The sequence below is a fragment of the Musa acuminata genome, chromosome BXJ2-2 (assembly GCF_036884655.1).
Source record: "Musa acuminata AAA Group cultivar baxijiao chromosome BXJ2-2, Cavendish_Baxijiao_AAA, whole genome shotgun sequence".
In the NCBI taxonomy this organism is placed as follows: domain Eukaryota; kingdom Viridiplantae; phylum Streptophyta; class Magnoliopsida; order Zingiberales; family Musaceae; genus Musa; species Musa acuminata.
In genome coordinates, this window is record NC_088339.1 from 18,915,737 (window position 1) to 18,932,388 (window position 16,652).

At 38.0% G+C, this 16,652-nt stretch overlaps 2 protein-coding genes across 4 annotated transcripts; one reads left to right on the forward strand and one right to left on the reverse strand.

Annotated features, from left to right (window-relative positions):
• Positions 1-425: 425 nt before the first annotated feature.
• Positions 426-6,584, reverse strand: LOC135582123 (calreticulin-3-like). The gene is made up of 14 exons (XM_065095021.1): positions 6,426-6,584; positions 5,603-5,710; positions 5,210-5,402; positions 3,294-3,552; positions 3,145-3,201; positions 3,026-3,073; positions 2,751-2,837; positions 2,608-2,665; positions 1,763-1,830; positions 1,535-1,630; positions 1,390-1,446; positions 993-1,094; positions 772-807; positions 426-680 (listed from the first exon to the last, which is right to left on the reverse strand). The coding sequence occupies exons 1-14, from the start codon at positions 6,577-6,579 to the stop codon at positions 669-671; spliced, it is 1,335 nt and encodes a 444-aa protein (XP_064951093.1). The 5' UTR covers positions 6,580-6,584; the 3' UTR covers positions 426-668.
• An 881-nt stretch (positions 6,585-7,465) lies between these two features.
• Positions 7,466-14,138, forward strand: LOC135605213 (protein NLP2-like). Of its 3 annotated transcripts, XM_065095019.1 has the most exons (6): positions 7,466-8,250; positions 8,367-9,395; positions 9,814-9,885; positions 9,988-10,734; positions 12,212-12,335; positions 12,744-14,138. In XM_065095019.1, exons 2-6 carry the CDS (start codon positions 8,532-8,534, stop codon positions 13,778-13,780), a joined length of 2,844 nt encoding a protein of 947 aa, XP_064951091.1. In that variant the 5' UTR covers positions 7,466-8,250; positions 8,367-8,531; the 3' UTR covers positions 13,781-14,138. The 3 variants fall into 3 exon arrangements, with proteins under 3 accessions (XP_064951091.1, XP_064951089.1, XP_064951092.1); XM_065095017.1 differs by having other exon boundaries at positions 7,466-9,395; XM_065095020.1 differs by having other exon boundaries at positions 7,466-9,395; positions 9,844-9,885.
• Positions 14,139-16,652: the final 2,514 nt, after the last annotated feature.

Sequence of the window (16,652 nt, forward strand, 5' to 3'; positions counted from 1 at the left end):
CATTTGGTTCGGGAGACAGGAAACAGCCTCCTACTCGTAAGGCAGTTCGACACCTGGCATTTGATGAGCGAGAGCAGCAGAATTCATGCATGATCGTCGAACGGAAGATCTAACGGCCGCCTCTAGACACTGATGACGGCGTGGTCACGTGGGTTTGAGTCAGTGGATTGGGCTGGCCCAGTACTCAATAGGCTGCTTCGATCCCGCCATGTCGAGAGACAGGAAACAGCTCCCCATACCTATGAGAATCCGAGACCTGGCCGGCGAGGGAGAGGGGATTCCTTCGAGATTCGCGCATGATCGTGGAACGTTCAACGGTTGCCTTGAGCCCTTGATGATGGCATGTGACTGTCACGTGAGTTCGAGTCGGCCCACTGGGAAGGCTATTGGTCCAAATTAACACAGACAATATAACAAGTATGTAGTTGATGAACTCAGTGTTTGCCATTCATAACATTGACATCGATCTGACATAGATAAAATGACGTAAACATAGGTCCAAATTAACTCCCATCACTTTCACGGACAATAAGTTATTTGAGTAGAAAACTGCCAACAAAGTTTTATATAGAGAACATTCATCATCATTTGAAGCATTCCCCTCTGCCCAGAAACAATGCCAGAAGTCAATGCTCAGTCAACTCCTTGACATGAATTCATGCTAGGTTTTATAGTTCATCCTGCAATTAAGACAGTGCAGTATTATTAGGTGAATCATCAAGATAGCGCTAGTAAGTATGAAAGTAATGACAGAAGGAGCTCAGTACTTACATGGTAATCATCATCTAGGTAATCCCTATGATGGCGCTGCACACAAGATGTTTCTAGTTAGGAAATCATTTTAATTGAGCTACAAACTAGAAAGGTATTTAACTCGGATAACAAATCTCAGCAAGGCAACATGGGGTAAAAGGAATAAACTGATCAATCTCCATTATGAATGTTCTAATGAATTCTGTGTTAATCAGAAAAAAGAGGAAATATGGACATACTTTTTTGTATCTATCCCTGTATCTCTCCCTGTCACGGGAACGTCGATCATGTCCCCGCTCTCTTCTTCTACGCTCACCTTCCTCTCTTGCCCTTTGAGCTTCCTGTACAAAAAACAATAACATAATGAATCGTTAGCGTGTTAGCGGAGTAAGCATTTAATGAAGCCCTAAACAGAGCTCAATCTCGGAAAAAAGGAATAAAAGAAAAAGGATCCATGTAGCCACCCTGGGGCATTTAATGGAGAAGTTTCAAATAGAGCAGCCATAGGTCAGAAAAGATCCATATAGCCACCCCATAGATAGGACACCATGGCTAGTCACTATCATTGTTGATTTGTTTAATGGAGAAGGCATTTATAGTGACGAGAATGTATTCAGAAGAGAAGAAATGTCACACCTCTTCTTCTTTAGCTTTCCTTACTTTCTCTGCTTCCTCAAAGGCCTCCTTCTCGACCTGACAGTGGAAAAAAACACCAATTGTATTCAGTAGATGAAGTACATTGAAAGTTATCAACTATGAACCAGAAAAAAAGCAAATGCACCTCTCTATTCTTAAGAACAGTCTCCTGGACAACCTCTTTTGCATAATCTGGATCATCACATATCAGGATGTTGTCATAGACTGAACCAGCCTTTACCTGCATTGTCATTTTGCCTTGCAAGTTATGCATCATTCAACTTCACATCAAGCAGAAGCCACATATATATAGATGAAGGTGATCAATCAAACATAAACTTCATCAAAAGTAATTCCAAGCATGCAACATTACCTGCCAAACTTCAATACCAACGTATTGCAAAGGCTTCAGCACATAGAGATCAGGGTCATCTTCAAACTCTGATAAAAGGTAAAGGATTAGTCTAGCCATATAAAATTAAAATATTTTCCAAAAGAATTTAATTTACTGAGATGATCTTCAAAAAGAATTTAATTTAATTATTTTGAAGAGTGAAGAGAAGAGAAAGATGAATGAAACAAAGAGAAAAAATTGACTAAATGTTTAATTCTTGGCACTCAAAAGATATCTGGTACAACAAAACATTAAAAAATTTCTAGTGGATTTCTAGAAACTGAACTTGTTTATTCTCTTTTAGAACTTTATGGTGCAGTTGGAGAATCTATAACTCGAAATATAGCTTCTGAGGCTTTGAGAAATGTTCAATTACTTCATTGGGATTTCCAAAGCATTATACAGATATTTTTGCAATGTAGAGAATGTAGAAGTAGCGGTTGAAGTTTTTTATATTGCTCTTACAACCCAAAAAACATGAAATTGAACCCAAGAAAAAAATTAGACAAATTAATGTTTCCTTACAGTTCACAATACTGCAAGAAGATATAAATGGAAATGTTTAGACATTTTACTCTTTTGCCGTCAAAAAATATTTACCTTCAAATTTTGAAAGGCTTAGACCATCCATGGTTGGTTGTAGTCAATTAAATGTTAAAGAAATTATATTTCATGCGATTAAGACAATCTTTGTCCAGTAGTACCACTTTCAAATTATTCACAATATCAAGAAGATAGAACATACTAGTATACTACTACTCTAAAACTGTGTTTCTCCATTGGACTATGAATAAGTTGGTAATTTGATATGATGCTTATCTTACCAGGATTATCAATCCATGGGGTCTTCCATTTTCCTTTGTAGTTGGGGTTCTTGATCTTCTGTAAACTCACAATAAAGGATGAAGAACAGTATTTGTGCAGTCTACATGACACTAAAATCACAAATTCTTCTGAAATAACAAACCTTGCGTTTCCATGGTCCCTTGTAAGCTGGATTTGGTATCTTTGGTGGTTTCCATAGTCCATCGTCATCATCATCCCATGTGTCAGGCTGATAACAAAAGAGTCAAGATAATTGAACCCCATAACGAAAAGCAAACAAATACTTTGGCCAGAAAAACATGTCACCAATTAAGCTACAATCTCCTGATATATCACAATCAATGCATGAAGAACATGATGATTCCAAGAGTGCAACTTGTGCATTATAACAGGAGTTCCAAACTTCCAGAGGCATACCTTTTTCGCCTTTGGATCAGGAATTTCCTTTGGAATTGAATCATATCCCTGAAACATGCAGAAAAAAGTTAGAAACTCACATACACTCAAAGAGTGTTACTATGCAGGATGTGGCAAACCTCTGGTTTAACATCATCAGGATCTTCAATGTATTCCCTGTCGTCCCAATCTTTGGGCTGAAACAGTGAAGAGCACGTCTTAGAAGATTTCCAATGGAGAGAATCAAATTACAAGTTTCTTTTATCATGATCGTTGATCAAGGTCCAACCTTTTTAGCATTGGTATCTTTAATCTTTCGAGGTGGAAGTATATCCCAGTCGGTATACATGCTCCCAGATTCTCTTTCTCGGTTGTCAATGAGAAGACTATAAGAGGCATCGGGCCTAAGAATAAATGTGTATACATGTGCTAGCTTGTCAGTCTCGCATTGTAGATCCTTTTTGATAGGATAATTCTGTCCCTGGTAGGAAAGGATCAGATGGAGCTTCTTCGTTTGTGTGCCACATAAGTCAGGCCCAAACATTAAACTGCATAAAAAAGGCAAAAGATTATTAGGCAGATTATATTTCCAAGTGACTACTTTAACCAGCAAATGTCATCCCAAGAAATATCACCGAGGAACAAGCTATAATATTTTAGTGAATTTAAGAGCAAGGTTGGGCAAAAAAAAGTAAATCTCATCTTGATGCAAGGAAAATTTCATTACCACAAGGCATTAATACAAACCTACAGGAGTCCTCATTCCTACATGAGTAAAAATCATAATAAATGCAAAGAAAAAGAGTTTGCATAGAAAATGACCAAGGAGATTAGGCTGATATTAACCTTCCCCATTAGGTATGAACTTTATCAAAATTTTGACAGATCACCAACATATGATTTATGTTGCATGAACATAACAACAAGATCCAAAATACCATAGCCCAAGTTATTAATAATAGGCTAGTATTTGAGTTCCAATCAGGTACCAATGTCCATAATGTGTTGTTCCGGTATTTCTACTGAATGGTACACCGAGGTGTACCGCACAGAATCACTAAAAGGTAATTAAAAAACAAGTGATATACTGAGAGGTACCAAGTTGTACGATCCACCACCAGTTCTTGGTCACCAATATATGCCATCAAGTATCAGTCCATATGGTATTATAAATCATGATGTTATTAACCCTTAAATCATGTACATTGGTCCATCCTTCAGTATCTCTGAGAGTCGGGGCATAGGATGTCACAAACTCACCTACTCAAGTATATGCCCTTGTCATGGGGGACCCAGAGTCTGATATATCTGTGGCCATGAGGTAACTAATGTAGATCTATAGACATGATGATAATATTAGGTCTACAGACAATATTATCTCACAAATCTAGTAGTCTAGTGGCTGAATAAGTTACAATGAATGGGCCTAACATGAATAACCATGTGACCCAATAGGACTAAAACCAAGTTATCAATAAAAATCATCTGAGAAATACATACTAATTCATCCTGTATTATCTGCCAATGTAAAGCCATAGAGTTGCCAAAACCAAGGAGTCCCCCTACCAATGGCAAACCTATATCAGTTCCTTGCTGAACTAATACGCTACATGACAGGATGATATTCATGCCAGTACTAACATATTGTCCTGCCCCTGCCACAGACTTAGACTCTCTTCGAGAAGTGTCAAGTAATCAGGAAGTTTAGAAGAATCACAGACCAAGATTTGCTAATTAGATGACAAATTGTCAGAATCAGTTGGTTTTAACCAAAACAGATTTGCTTTTGCAATCTTTAAACAAGTGCATGAAACTGGATTCTACAAACATGGTCATCAGTAGGACCGATAAATACCACCCCAAGAATTGCTGTACCATGATGCAGTGTCAACTAGTTTGCATGTATGACACAACATGTTGCTGCAAGTTAGTTGTCAAAAGACATTTCCTAATAGATTCCTGATATAGAAGTTCCTGAACTAGAAGAAATCATATCCCACCATCCCATTCTTATACAAAGCAATGTGTTTGTTATTACCACAGCCAATCAATCAAAGAAAAGTACTGCAAAAGTCCAGTTATGAGTCCTCCAGAAAATTCTTGACAATGGTAGAAAGGTCTACTTTTTGTTGGATTAAGGTTATCTATATTTGTATAACAAGATAAGTCAACAAATAAATTTGTTGATGAAAAACAATACCATACCTGTATGGAGTATCACCACCAAATTTCTTCTGATTGACATATCCAGAAAGAAGTTTGATGTAACCGCCACCACACTCGATGTCCTGCTCAAACCTAATAGAATATTGGACCACTAGTGTCCTGTTCTTGTTACTAAATTCTGGAAATTTTGCCGATATTGCAAAATGCCTGGCATCCGTGTGTGTTTGTATTCCTGAATAGGTCAGTGTTGTCACATAAACAATGAAAGTGCATTTGGATTAACATTTCAGTAATGAAAGCTACTGAACATGATATCTCATGCAGTTAACAAGGTTTACCAAATATGAAGCAATAACTGTCTTTTCTTTCAAAAGCAATTAGACTTACATTAGAACTCTACTTGTGAAGCTAGAAATAAGTTATTATTCAGACCTTTGTCATCTGGATCGCCCGGCCATTTCCCTGATGTATGTTTAAAGTAACCAGCTTTTCCTTCACTCCTTTTCCAATCTGATTTTACCCAACGGCTCTCCCAATCATCTTTTCAGAAATATACAAAAAAATTGCATATATCAAAGTTAGTCAAACACAAAGAAACGATATAATATTTGTGAATTATTAATCAAAGGTTAAGAAAAGTCAAAAACGTTTAGGGTTGCAAGAAACCAAAAAAGATAAACTTCTAGATCATTCGAAGCCTCAGCACATAAGCTCACTCAGAGACAGAAGCATGAAACAACAAGTTGTAGAAGCCACAGCTCAAGTAATATAACAGCTTTCATATGTCTTCTCAAAAGTATTTGTACAATCTTGGAATGCACATATGATTTAGAAATTTCAGAGCTATAACATACCAATCCACCAACTCTTCCAAATTTTTTATCAACATTCTCAAGATTTGGACTTCTCTAGAACTCTGATCAGATCAAAACCAACGATCCGCTCTACTAGCAGGCATCCGATGTCTTATCATTTGACATAAACAGCATAGTTGAGCTACCAAAAACAGAAAAAAGATGCTAGTTTTCTACTATTGATACTGTTCTGGTTCTCCTGTGGCCCCTTCCTAACTCAAAACTCATCGATCCCAGGTTTAGAAACGAAAAAGGGGCAACAAACTACGTGATTTCAGAAGAGGCAACTCAAAGAAAATGTATCTTTTATATTCCGCAGAAATGAAAAGATCAATCTCTACACCAAAGAAGAACAACTCGAGAAAAGGGGGAAAAGGGGGAACATGGGAAGACGCGTATACCGTCAAATCGCTCCTCAAAGAAGATCTCCGACGCGGAGAGCTGAAGAAAGAGTGCGAAGGAGAGCAGCAGCAGCTTAAACTTTGGGAGTAGATTATGAGCTAAGAACGGTGGTTGCGCCATAGCCGGCCGCCGCCGTGAAACTAGCGGAGCCATGAGTGCTAATTATAGAAGGAGGTCTCTGATAAAAGTCCCTGTCGAAGTACTCAAATTGCAGCTATACCCCTCCCCAATAAAACCAAAAATATAGAAAAACATAATAAATAAACCCTTAAAACTATTAAAAAAAAAAAAGATAATTAAACCAGAATTCGGATTTGAATGTGACTTAATTTTTCTACACGTTATATTTTTCCTCCTTACATATCGCTTTCGTGTTATTAAAGAAAATGATTTGAAAAAAATATATCTCGGTAAGTGGCATTCCTGTGATTTCTAGAATCTGAATGGTCATTTTCGTGATCTTGAAGCAGAAGTGCTGACCAACTGACCGAGTGCGGGAATTTCCAAGTCTCCGTGTCGCAGACCTCCAAATGACATCAAAGCTTTACTGCCGTCGAACACCACCTTCGGAAAACATAAACGGGAGTGTGGTATCGCACCTATAAGCTAACGGGTATTAGATTGGGTACGCCACGAGATGTGCCTATTATTACCTATTATTTGTAAACTGTACTCGTTGGCGTTCCAAATGGTTTAAGGCTGTACGAACCTCTTACAAGCTAATGGGAAGGTAACACGTGTAATATCGACGTGTTCGCCACCGTTTAATTCTTATTAGATGAGAAAAAAGAGGTCAACGGTCTTCATGTGAGACGACCGAGTCGGATCCGTTACAACTATTGTGACAGAAACGTTGTACGTGTAACGGGTCCTCGTCCCTGTGTCTCAGCGTAGCGGCTTGCCAGCTGCTACAAAGTAATATAGAAGGCGTTCGTGCGCAATAAGACATCGACACGTATACCATGAAATCCCCAAAACTTGGTCCCGCGCTTGCCTGCTTTGCAATTCGTGCAAAATCGGCGGTGCGGAACAGATTCGCCGGCCCTTCCGATCAGGCCGCCCTACTCTCGCCTGCGATGGCACCGCCACCGAGATCGACGGCGGTGGAGTCGTCGAGAGTGAGGAGGTACCATTGATCTTTTTTCCTCAGCGGTTCGACGGTCTTCGCCGGCACGCGGCCTCCCGCTTCTGCCTCCCCTTCCCTCCGTCGGCGGCCGATGGGCCTCCACCCAGTCTTCGCCTTTATTCAGCTGCGACAGCATCGCAGATGCCTGCTTACGATTCGGACGGACGGTCCCCAAGCAGCCGCGTTGGCGCCGGGCGCTCCATGGCTTGCGGTCGGTCGTCGGCCACGCCATCAGGGCCAATGGCAGATGGTCACCGTAGTTCTGGTATGAGGTTGTACGCCGTAATTTGATGCCTAATCCTTGGCCAAACTCCAGAATGCGTTGCCGAGTTGCCGCTTCCCCTGTCCGCTTCATTTCGGTTCAAGAAAAGCCACACTCGAGCAAATTCGTGCAAGGGGCCCCTTTGCTTTATGACGTAAGGGCCCTGTGTAACGCGTCCCTTGAGCTCCCTTGGGGGCCAAAAGTTTCGGAGAGGAATCTCCAACCTAGGTTATTCGATTTAGTATCCGTCCCTGGGAATCTCGAGTCCATCCATTGCTTTCTGTGCCAATCCGTGGAGTTTGTGAAGTCACAGGACTTGTACGACCGATGAGGCTCGATCCTCATCTTTTCAGCCTGGAGGCCTGCGATCTTGAAGCAGGGAATTATCTGAAAATTCGGGTTTGTTTCGATGTCCCAGGGGTCAACCAAGCTCCAGGTGTGCTAATTGGTATCTAATGTTCTAAGGTTTGATTCAGGTTTTATGGGTCATTCTTGGTCTTTGTTGTTTGAAACTCGGTTGAAAGTTTGGATCTTTGCCGGTCAAATGAGCAGGAGAGAATGGATCTTTGCTATTCAAGCTGATCTCATATAGACATTTGGAGGATGGTATTTGTGGCTCAAGGGACTGGACCGTGTGGTTAGAGATTCGATCTCAAGATGCACTTTTAGATTACAAGGAGATTTTGAAACATTGACAGACAGCCTGGTTGAACCAACATGGATGGATTTACACCATTGCAGGGTGGAGACAAGAGTCCAGAGTCAGACGATCTCATTGGCCACTCGGCCTTGATGAATATTGATACTTTTACTGAGTTGTGCAACCCTTCAATCGCTGATCAGTTATTTGTGCAATTCAGTTACTCCAGTCGGTCAAATTCTCAACCACAAACCATGGAAGTGGCAGTTGGAATGAGCAAAGCTTCAAATAGCATGGTCGGTGTTCATTCTAGCATTGGAGGCAATTCAGCAGCCCAAAGGAATATTTTGCAGTCCCAGGTTATCTCAGATCCTCTGCACGTTGACATGACTGGAAAAATTGCATCCAGCAGCTCTTTCCCTCCATGTGATGTCCCTGAGGCTGATGAGACTGAGAATGTGATCCCTAGACCAACTGTAGGTGCTTCTCTTGCTGAAAAGTTACTGAAGGCGCTGTCCTTGTTTAAGGAATCTGCTGGAGGTGGTATACTTGCCCAAGCATGGTTGCCTCTCAAACAAGGCAATGAATATGTACTAAGCACCTCTTATCAGCCCTATCTACTTGACCAAGTTCTTGCAGGATATCGGGAAGCCTCAAGGCTGTTCACTTTCTCTGTAAGAGAAGCACCTGGGTCAGTCCTTGGGCTTCCTGGTCGTGTATTCATATCTAAGATGCCAGAGTGGACATCAAACATTTTATACTATAATCGGCTAGAGTACTTGCGAGTGGATCATGCACTCAACTATAAAGTCCAAGGAACCCTTGCATTGCCAATTTTTTGTCCCAATGAGCATTCATGTTGTGCAGTCCTTGAGCTTGTCACAAAGAAGGAGAAGCCCGATTTTGACATAGAAGTTGCCAGTGTTTGCAATGCCTTGCAGGTCAGTAATGGTTGATATATCCTCATATCTAGTGCTTTCTTCATGTGTCCTCAATACTTGAATGCATGGTCTCAAAAGATCTGCCAATCATGATATGAGTTCACTTCTATGGACCAATTTTAGCATCTTACTGAACAGTCTCAAAAGATCTGCTTTCTGTCTTCTTGTCTATAGCATCATGATTCATTGAATCAAAGTGTCAAGGAATGCCTTGTAGTATACTCAAATGTCCTAGTTTCTGAGTGCTCATACTGAAGAATCCTGAAATTAAGTTTGAGGATCACACTGCTTCACACATTGTGCAATAGAAGTATAGATTGTTGAGGAATTATTTCCCACAAAAATATGACTGCATTTGTAGGTTTATAAGTCAAAATCTTATAATATATCACATACTTTGAGTCGATGATGTTCACAGGTAAAAGTTCTACTTATTGTTAATCTGCAGGCTGTGAATCTGAAGACCATCAAAGCACATCCTACACAACAGGTCTTGGTAACATCTTTGTCATCATTTGCTATTTTTGTGTTGGGTTCACTGCTTTACGATTGATGGTGCTGTTACTAAGTATTCCATAATGTGAATTTGCAGTCTCTTCAAACTAGTCAGGAGTCTGCCTTCACAGAAATTTTAAATGTCTTGAGAGCTGTCTGTCATGCACACATGTTGCCTTTGGCACTTACATGGATACCTTTTAGCTATTTTGATCAGGTTATGGATGAAAATACAAAAAATGGTAATAAGGAGGAAAGTTTTATTTTAAAGAAGGAAACCATGCTCTGTATCCGCGAGTCAGCTTGTTATGTCAATGATCAACGAATGCTGGGCTTTTTACATGCTTGTTCAGAGAACTACCTTCAAAAAGAGCAGGGTATTGTAGGAAAAGCAATTCTATCATATCAACCTATTTTCTTTTCTGACATAAAAGCATTTGATGTCCACCATTATCCACTCGCACATCATGCCCGCAAGTTTGGGCTGCATGCTGCTGTTGCAATCAGGCTGAGGAGTACTTACACTGGAAATGATGATTACATACTAGAGTTCTTTCTTCCAGTCAATTGCAGAGGTAGTGATGAACAACAGCTTTTGTTAAACAACCTCTCAGTTACATTGCAGAGGATCTGTAGAAGCTTGAGAACCATTTCAGACGCTGACGTAGCTGGCTATGATGCCTCTGGAATCAGGATAGATAGATCAGGAATAGATCTCAGTTCAACAAATTCCTCTGAGAAAAATAGTCAAGCAAGACATGGTGAACAAAATTCTGCCAGCTCACTCTCTGATGTCCAAAATATGGGGCCTGATAACCAAAGAGAGGGTTGTCATCTTGGTCAGGTTATATTTGTTATTGTCATCGCTTTACACTTTGAAAACCTTATGTTATGCACAAACATTTACCAACACAAATGGGTTCTCACTTCCAGCCCGAAGAATTGACAACAGAAACATATTGAATAGCTGAACTTGTTTCATGCTTTTGATTCGCTTTTTATTGTTAATGTTGGTAAAGAGGTAAAATGTTCGGTCCATGAGTACCAACATTCCAATAAGGCAATAACCACAATTTACTTTGAGTGTTAAGCTCTTACAAAAGTTCATGGAGTTATCCATCTTGTTTCTTTGATCAAGTGTTGTCATCAAATTGGGGCTACAAAGATGAATCTTTTGATAACACTGCTCTTTAAGAGATATCAGACCTTCCTTCTAGTTATTTGTGGTCAGATAAGATGCAACCACCTCATTATTTTCTCTGTTGGACTTCACCAAACTTGGCGCTAATCACTCTTTACATTTTTTTGACTTCTACATGTGACTGCATTTGGTGATGCAGGAGAGCCTCTTAACTTGCATTACACCTATTGATGCTCCTAGAAGAAAATGGAAATCACTAAAGTATTTGAGATAAAGATTGGCATGAATCAATCATGGTCAATTAGTAACCAAAATATACTTCACCTACTGATACTCCTAGATGAAAATGGCAACCATTACAAAAGCATTTGGAATAAGATTGATATCGATTAGCAAACATAACATACTTTGTGAATGTTTGCATGTTACGGAGCACGTTGCCTTGTTCTTTTTCTTTTCTTGATAATCTTTTTTTCTGTTTACAAGTTAATTTTTCTAACTTTATTGTGCTTTGTTGGATTTACCCCTTTTGCTGTTTCATTCACTTAGAATGCGTCCATAATGTAATTTTCACTTGTGTTATCCTCATGGGCTGGCCACATGCCAATTGTATTCCACATGTTGAGAAAATTGAATATCAACCTTATGTTGTTACTAGAAAGGCATATTGGTAACTATGGAATTGTTGTAGCGGTGTGTTTGGGATGTGGTATTGATAGTATGTTTAATATATTATTGGCATAGATAACGTTTACCATTTGTGAGGCAGCCTTTGTTGCTACTTAGAGGCTTCCAATATCTCATGTAATAGGTAACAAGAATAAGTTCTTAGAGATCAGAGTACAGCCTGTTGTTCTGACTTTGTCTTTTGACTAACAACCAGAAATGCAACTGATTGGCTTAAAACGTAAAACTACTTGACTTAGTTGCTAAATTATTTATTTTATGTACTATAGAATGACTTGTTGACTCTTGGTAGCTCATTGGATTCTCCCATTTAAGCTCTACTTTGATTTGATGCTGAAGTTGTTGATTTATCTAGGAACTATATAAACTTCCAGCTAGGAAATGCATGGCGAAGATTTAGTTAATCATTCATCGGTTAAGATATAAATGACAGTTTTTGAAAGTTAAAAATACTGGAATAGTGTGCTTACACCATTTTAGTTCTATGATGCAGATAAATTGTGGTTCAAAAAGGCAGCCAAGGAAATCAAGCAGGAAACTGCAAAAGAATGTTAGCTTGAGTGATCTTCAGCAATACTATTCTGGAACACTAAAGGATGCTGCAAAAAGCATTGGTGGTGTGTTTCATTTCTTTGATGACCTGTTTCTTGTTCTACCATTGTGTTGAAGTACTTGAATCATAAAGAAATAATCATAACATCAGAAATAATTAGCTAATGATTTCATCATTGGACTGATGAGGCTTTTGCCCATAAAAGAAACTAACATAGAGATCATATGATATTTCATGAAAACATTTTGAATGAAGATGGTCAAAAGTTGAAAACAATTATAGACCCCCTTCCACATTATTTATCTGAGAAAATCACTATCTATATTGCCAACCTTCATAGATTCAGTGGCAACTCGAACACATTACTATTATCTTATGTAGCACTCGTCGTAGTAGACTTGATACTTGATACTTATTAATCATTTCATGCATTTTGTCCAACAACACTAAAAAGGATAATCATTCCATGCAGTTTGTCCAACAACACTGAAAAGGATATGCAGGGAGAATGGAATTTCAAGGTGGCCATCTCGTAAGATAAAGAAAGTCAATCATTCAGTGCAGAAGATCCAGAGTGTGATAAATTCTGCACCAGGAATACTGGAAAAGTTAAGGTATGATCCCACCACCGGGAGTCTTGTTACAGAAGTCTCCTCACCAGAAATAGAAATATCTTCAGCATCAGCAGGTCAGGGAGTATTGCCCATGTATTCCATTAAAAGATTTGAAAACAAGCAGTTTGAAGGGACATCAGAAGTGGCGAAATGCTTGATTGGTGATAGCCAGCATATGGAGAGTTCAGGTCAACTGAAATTTCTTCGTGGTGAACAAGAGAAAGCCCATGTTGCTTCACTTGATCGCTACAATGAATATAAGCATACTTTGGTTGGAGGAGTGTCCGATCTTGCTGAAGCGAGATGTCATCGAGATGGTTCTATCAAAGGTGATATACATTCAGAGAGTCTTGAGTGTCACATGGTGTCAAGGTGCCTATTCTCAAAACTAGCAATGGAAGAGATGCAGACAGAAACTGGTGCATGTGATCAGAACGCAAAAGATAATAGTAGCTTCGGATATAGAAATCCTTGTTCCAACAGGCCAGTCTCATCCAGTGGTAGCTCATCAAGTGAACAAACTGCCAAAAAGAGTGTAGAAACTGATTTGATGCCTGTTGAGACCAGTAAGTTGCCGGTTAATGGTGGCTCTGCCATTTGTGTGAAGGCTACATATAAAGAGGATTTGGTGCGGTTCAAGTTCTATCCGTTCATGGGTTGCAATCAATTGTTTGAGGAAATAGGAAAGCGATTCAACTTGTCAATTGGGACATTCCAGCTCAAGTACAAAGATGACGAAGAAGAGTGGGTCATGTTGGTGACCGACTCTGATCTGCAAGAGTGCATTGAAATGCTGGAGTCATTAGAATCCCAAAGTGTGAGGCTTCTAGTTCAAGATATTCCTAGTGCTGTTGGCAGCTCAGGCAGTAGCAACAGTTTGTTTCTGAAGTCTTGAAAGATGCCACTGGCATTTGATAAAACCATCTGCAATAGCCAATTGCAAATGCCCATACTAGTCTTTAGAGCAAAAGAAATCTGGTGTCTTATGGGCAGTGGTCAAAATTGTCGTTCCCAATTATCGAGGAAGTCTCTCGATTCCCTCTGCACTTTTGATTAATCTTTACATAGCTCTCTCTCTCTCTCTCTCTCTCTCTCTCTCTCGCAATTGGTTGTTTTCACAAAGAACTTCCTAGCCGCCTTGTACTTCAGCATTATCTTCTAATATGTTATTTAAGATTGTGCCTTCTACTTCAGATACATTTAATGTCAATGTTGTTATTGGATATACAGGACTACCAATATCCATTGTTTTCCTTCAGATGTTTGGTGATTGCTGCATTCCTAATCTACTAAAATGTTGGTTTCAGCTCAAGCTGGTGGATCATGGATGCATTAAATGTTCACTGAAAACCACAAGGTTTGGATTGATATATTTCAGAGCCATCTGAATCACTCGACATGAGTAAACAAAAGCGCGTTCTCATCATTCCATCATTGAAGCATAGCATTACTGCATCAGATTTTGCTCTATTTCTCCTCATATCACAATAATTAATCATGATGTCTCACTTAACCATTTATTCTTTAATGTATGTTCACATCATTCAATGATTATTTCTTATTGAAACCACACCTAATCATTCATAAACATATATTATTATTACTTATTTTGCTAGTCATATCTCAATTATGCAAATTTTTTTATATGCTATTTTTTAGCCATCTAACACCTAAGATTCTTGACTTTATTTACAATAATTATATAAAAAATTCTTTTAATCTAAGAGGCACCCAATTGTTACACAAAACTCCTGATCTTCTCTATGTTTAATCAAATAATATATTCAGCTTAAAGCTACATTAAATTAGAACTACACCTGATAGCACATTAGATTAAAGGGTTTTGTCACTCAAACAAATTGGAAGAAGAACAAGAGTGCATCATCAACATATTCTAGAGCATAGTCATTGTTTACTTCATCTTTACCAGCTGCCATCATTGAATCCTGAAGAGAAAGTGACACAAAGGTTGGTTCAACTCTGTTCTTCACCTCCAATCCTCCATCTCTTCACTTAATCCAATCCATGACCATCATAGACCTCTACCATTCAAATCATTTTACACCTGGCTATGGAAGTTCCTTTTGGTTTGGGTGATAGATCAATTCAAAGCATTAAATGTAATATAATTTTAGTGGAAATAGAAGTCACATAGACAAGAAATCCTCAACAACATCTCCACATGGAGCAAAACAAGAAAAGAGAAAAGGATTTATATTATGTCACAATCTACTTGAGAAAAATTCTTTGTGATAGCAATCTAATCCAATGAAATGTGATTGTACTGATTGTAAATATAAAAAATTATAATATAATATAGCAAGGTCTGAAATTTCGTATCGTATCGAAGTTTCGACGATCTCTCGGTACGGTACGGAACGGTATACCGCTCGGTATACCGAGCGGTATACCGAGCGGTATACCGAGCGATATATGTATATATATATTATATTTATTTATTTTTATTTTTTTATTGGCCGACGTCGCATCGCCTCGGCGACGTTTATTTTATATATATATATATATAGCGACGTCGCCGAGAAAGGCGACGTCGTGTCGCCTCGGTGACATCGCCGAGGCGACGCGACATCGCCTCGATTTTATTTAAATTATTAATATATATATTTAATATATATATATTAATATACATATATATATATATATATATATATATATATATAATTATTATTCGTTCCGCCCGGTAACGGACGGTCCGCGTACCGGTATACCATCGGACCGGTACGTACCGCTTGTACCGGGCGGTACGGGTCGGTATGACAATCCTTGTAATATAGTACTATTATGCGAAAAAATTTTAATGTTAGGATTGAGATTAAATAACAATCAATCATATTTATGATACGTACTTTTAATGTCATATGGAAATATCTTTATTTGATCTACAACAACATTATCTTTGGATTTGAAAATTAAAATGATGTCGATTTGTAAGAAAAACTAGACTTACATTTTTCTCTCTTTCATAACACCAATGAATTAATTACAAAGGAAAATAAGAGAAAAACTATAATTTATCAATAACTATCATGTATAACATCTTATGGTCTAATGTTTTTATGTTTGGTCCATAAGAGGTCTTGTCTATTTATAGATAGAGCAGAGAGTATAAAATAAATAATTATAAGAGTTCCTTTCATTAATATCATCTCCTAATAAATTTTATGTAACTTCATTTGTATTGACCAATAACCATCATCAGAATTCAATCAAATCTATAATAAATTATACTTAATTAGATAGGGTCATATAATCTGATCATCTCTTTTAAATGATCAATCACTACGATCACTAAACATATTTTTTGTGAAAATAATTTTAAAAATAGCACATAATAAATTAAATATTAAAAAAGTTATGTAATCTAATTATGCCTAGATGATTTTATAGTATTATCAATCTATATAAGATGCTTGATAAGAAATTACATTCTTATGGCATATTAGCTCGTTGAACAATTAAAGAAAAGAAATCTATTAACTACAAATAGGTTTCTAAATTTAAGAATATTTTATAAATTTTGAAAAGACATCTTGATGGTTAGTTAATTATTTGTGTGACTTAAGAGTCCCACAATTAGCGTCTAGTGCATAGGAACGAAAAATAAAAATAAAAATAAAAATCCATAAAACTCAAGTTAATCAATGGTTTTAAATTACTAGTTTATACATAAAGTATAATACAAACAACAATATAAAATACACATAATTTTTCTGACTATATATATATATATATATATATATATATAT

What these genes read in the sequence shown, in the direction of transcription:
- LOC135582123 (XM_065095021.1), bottom strand. Translation starts at nt 6,579, where the DNA reads ATGGCTCCGCTAGTTTCACGGCGGCGGCCGGCTATGGCGCAACCACCG. An exon ending in GGTGGTGATACTCCATACAG is followed by an intron (nt 3,553 to 5,209) that starts GTATGGTATTGT and finishes TTTTTTATGCAG; the next exon opens with TTTAATGTTTGGGCCTGACT. An exon ending in TTGGTATTGAAGTTTGGCAG is followed by an intron (nt 1,631 to 1,762) that starts GTAATGTTGCAT and finishes ATGACAATGCAG; the next exon opens with GTAAAGGCTGGTTCAGTCTA.
- LOC135605213 (XM_065095017.1), top strand. Translation starts at nt 8,532, where the DNA reads ATGGATGGATTTACACCATTGCAGGGTGGAGACAAGAGTCCAGAGTCA. An exon ending in AAGCACATCCTACACAACAG is followed by an intron (nt 9,886 to 9,987) that starts GTCTTGGTAACA and finishes GTGAATTTGCAG; the next exon opens with TCTCTTCAAACTAGTCAGGA. An exon ending in TGCTGCAAAAAGCATTGGTG is followed by an intron (nt 12,336 to 12,743) that starts GTGTGTTTCATT and finishes CATTCCATGCAG; the next exon opens with TTTGTCCAACAACACTGAAA.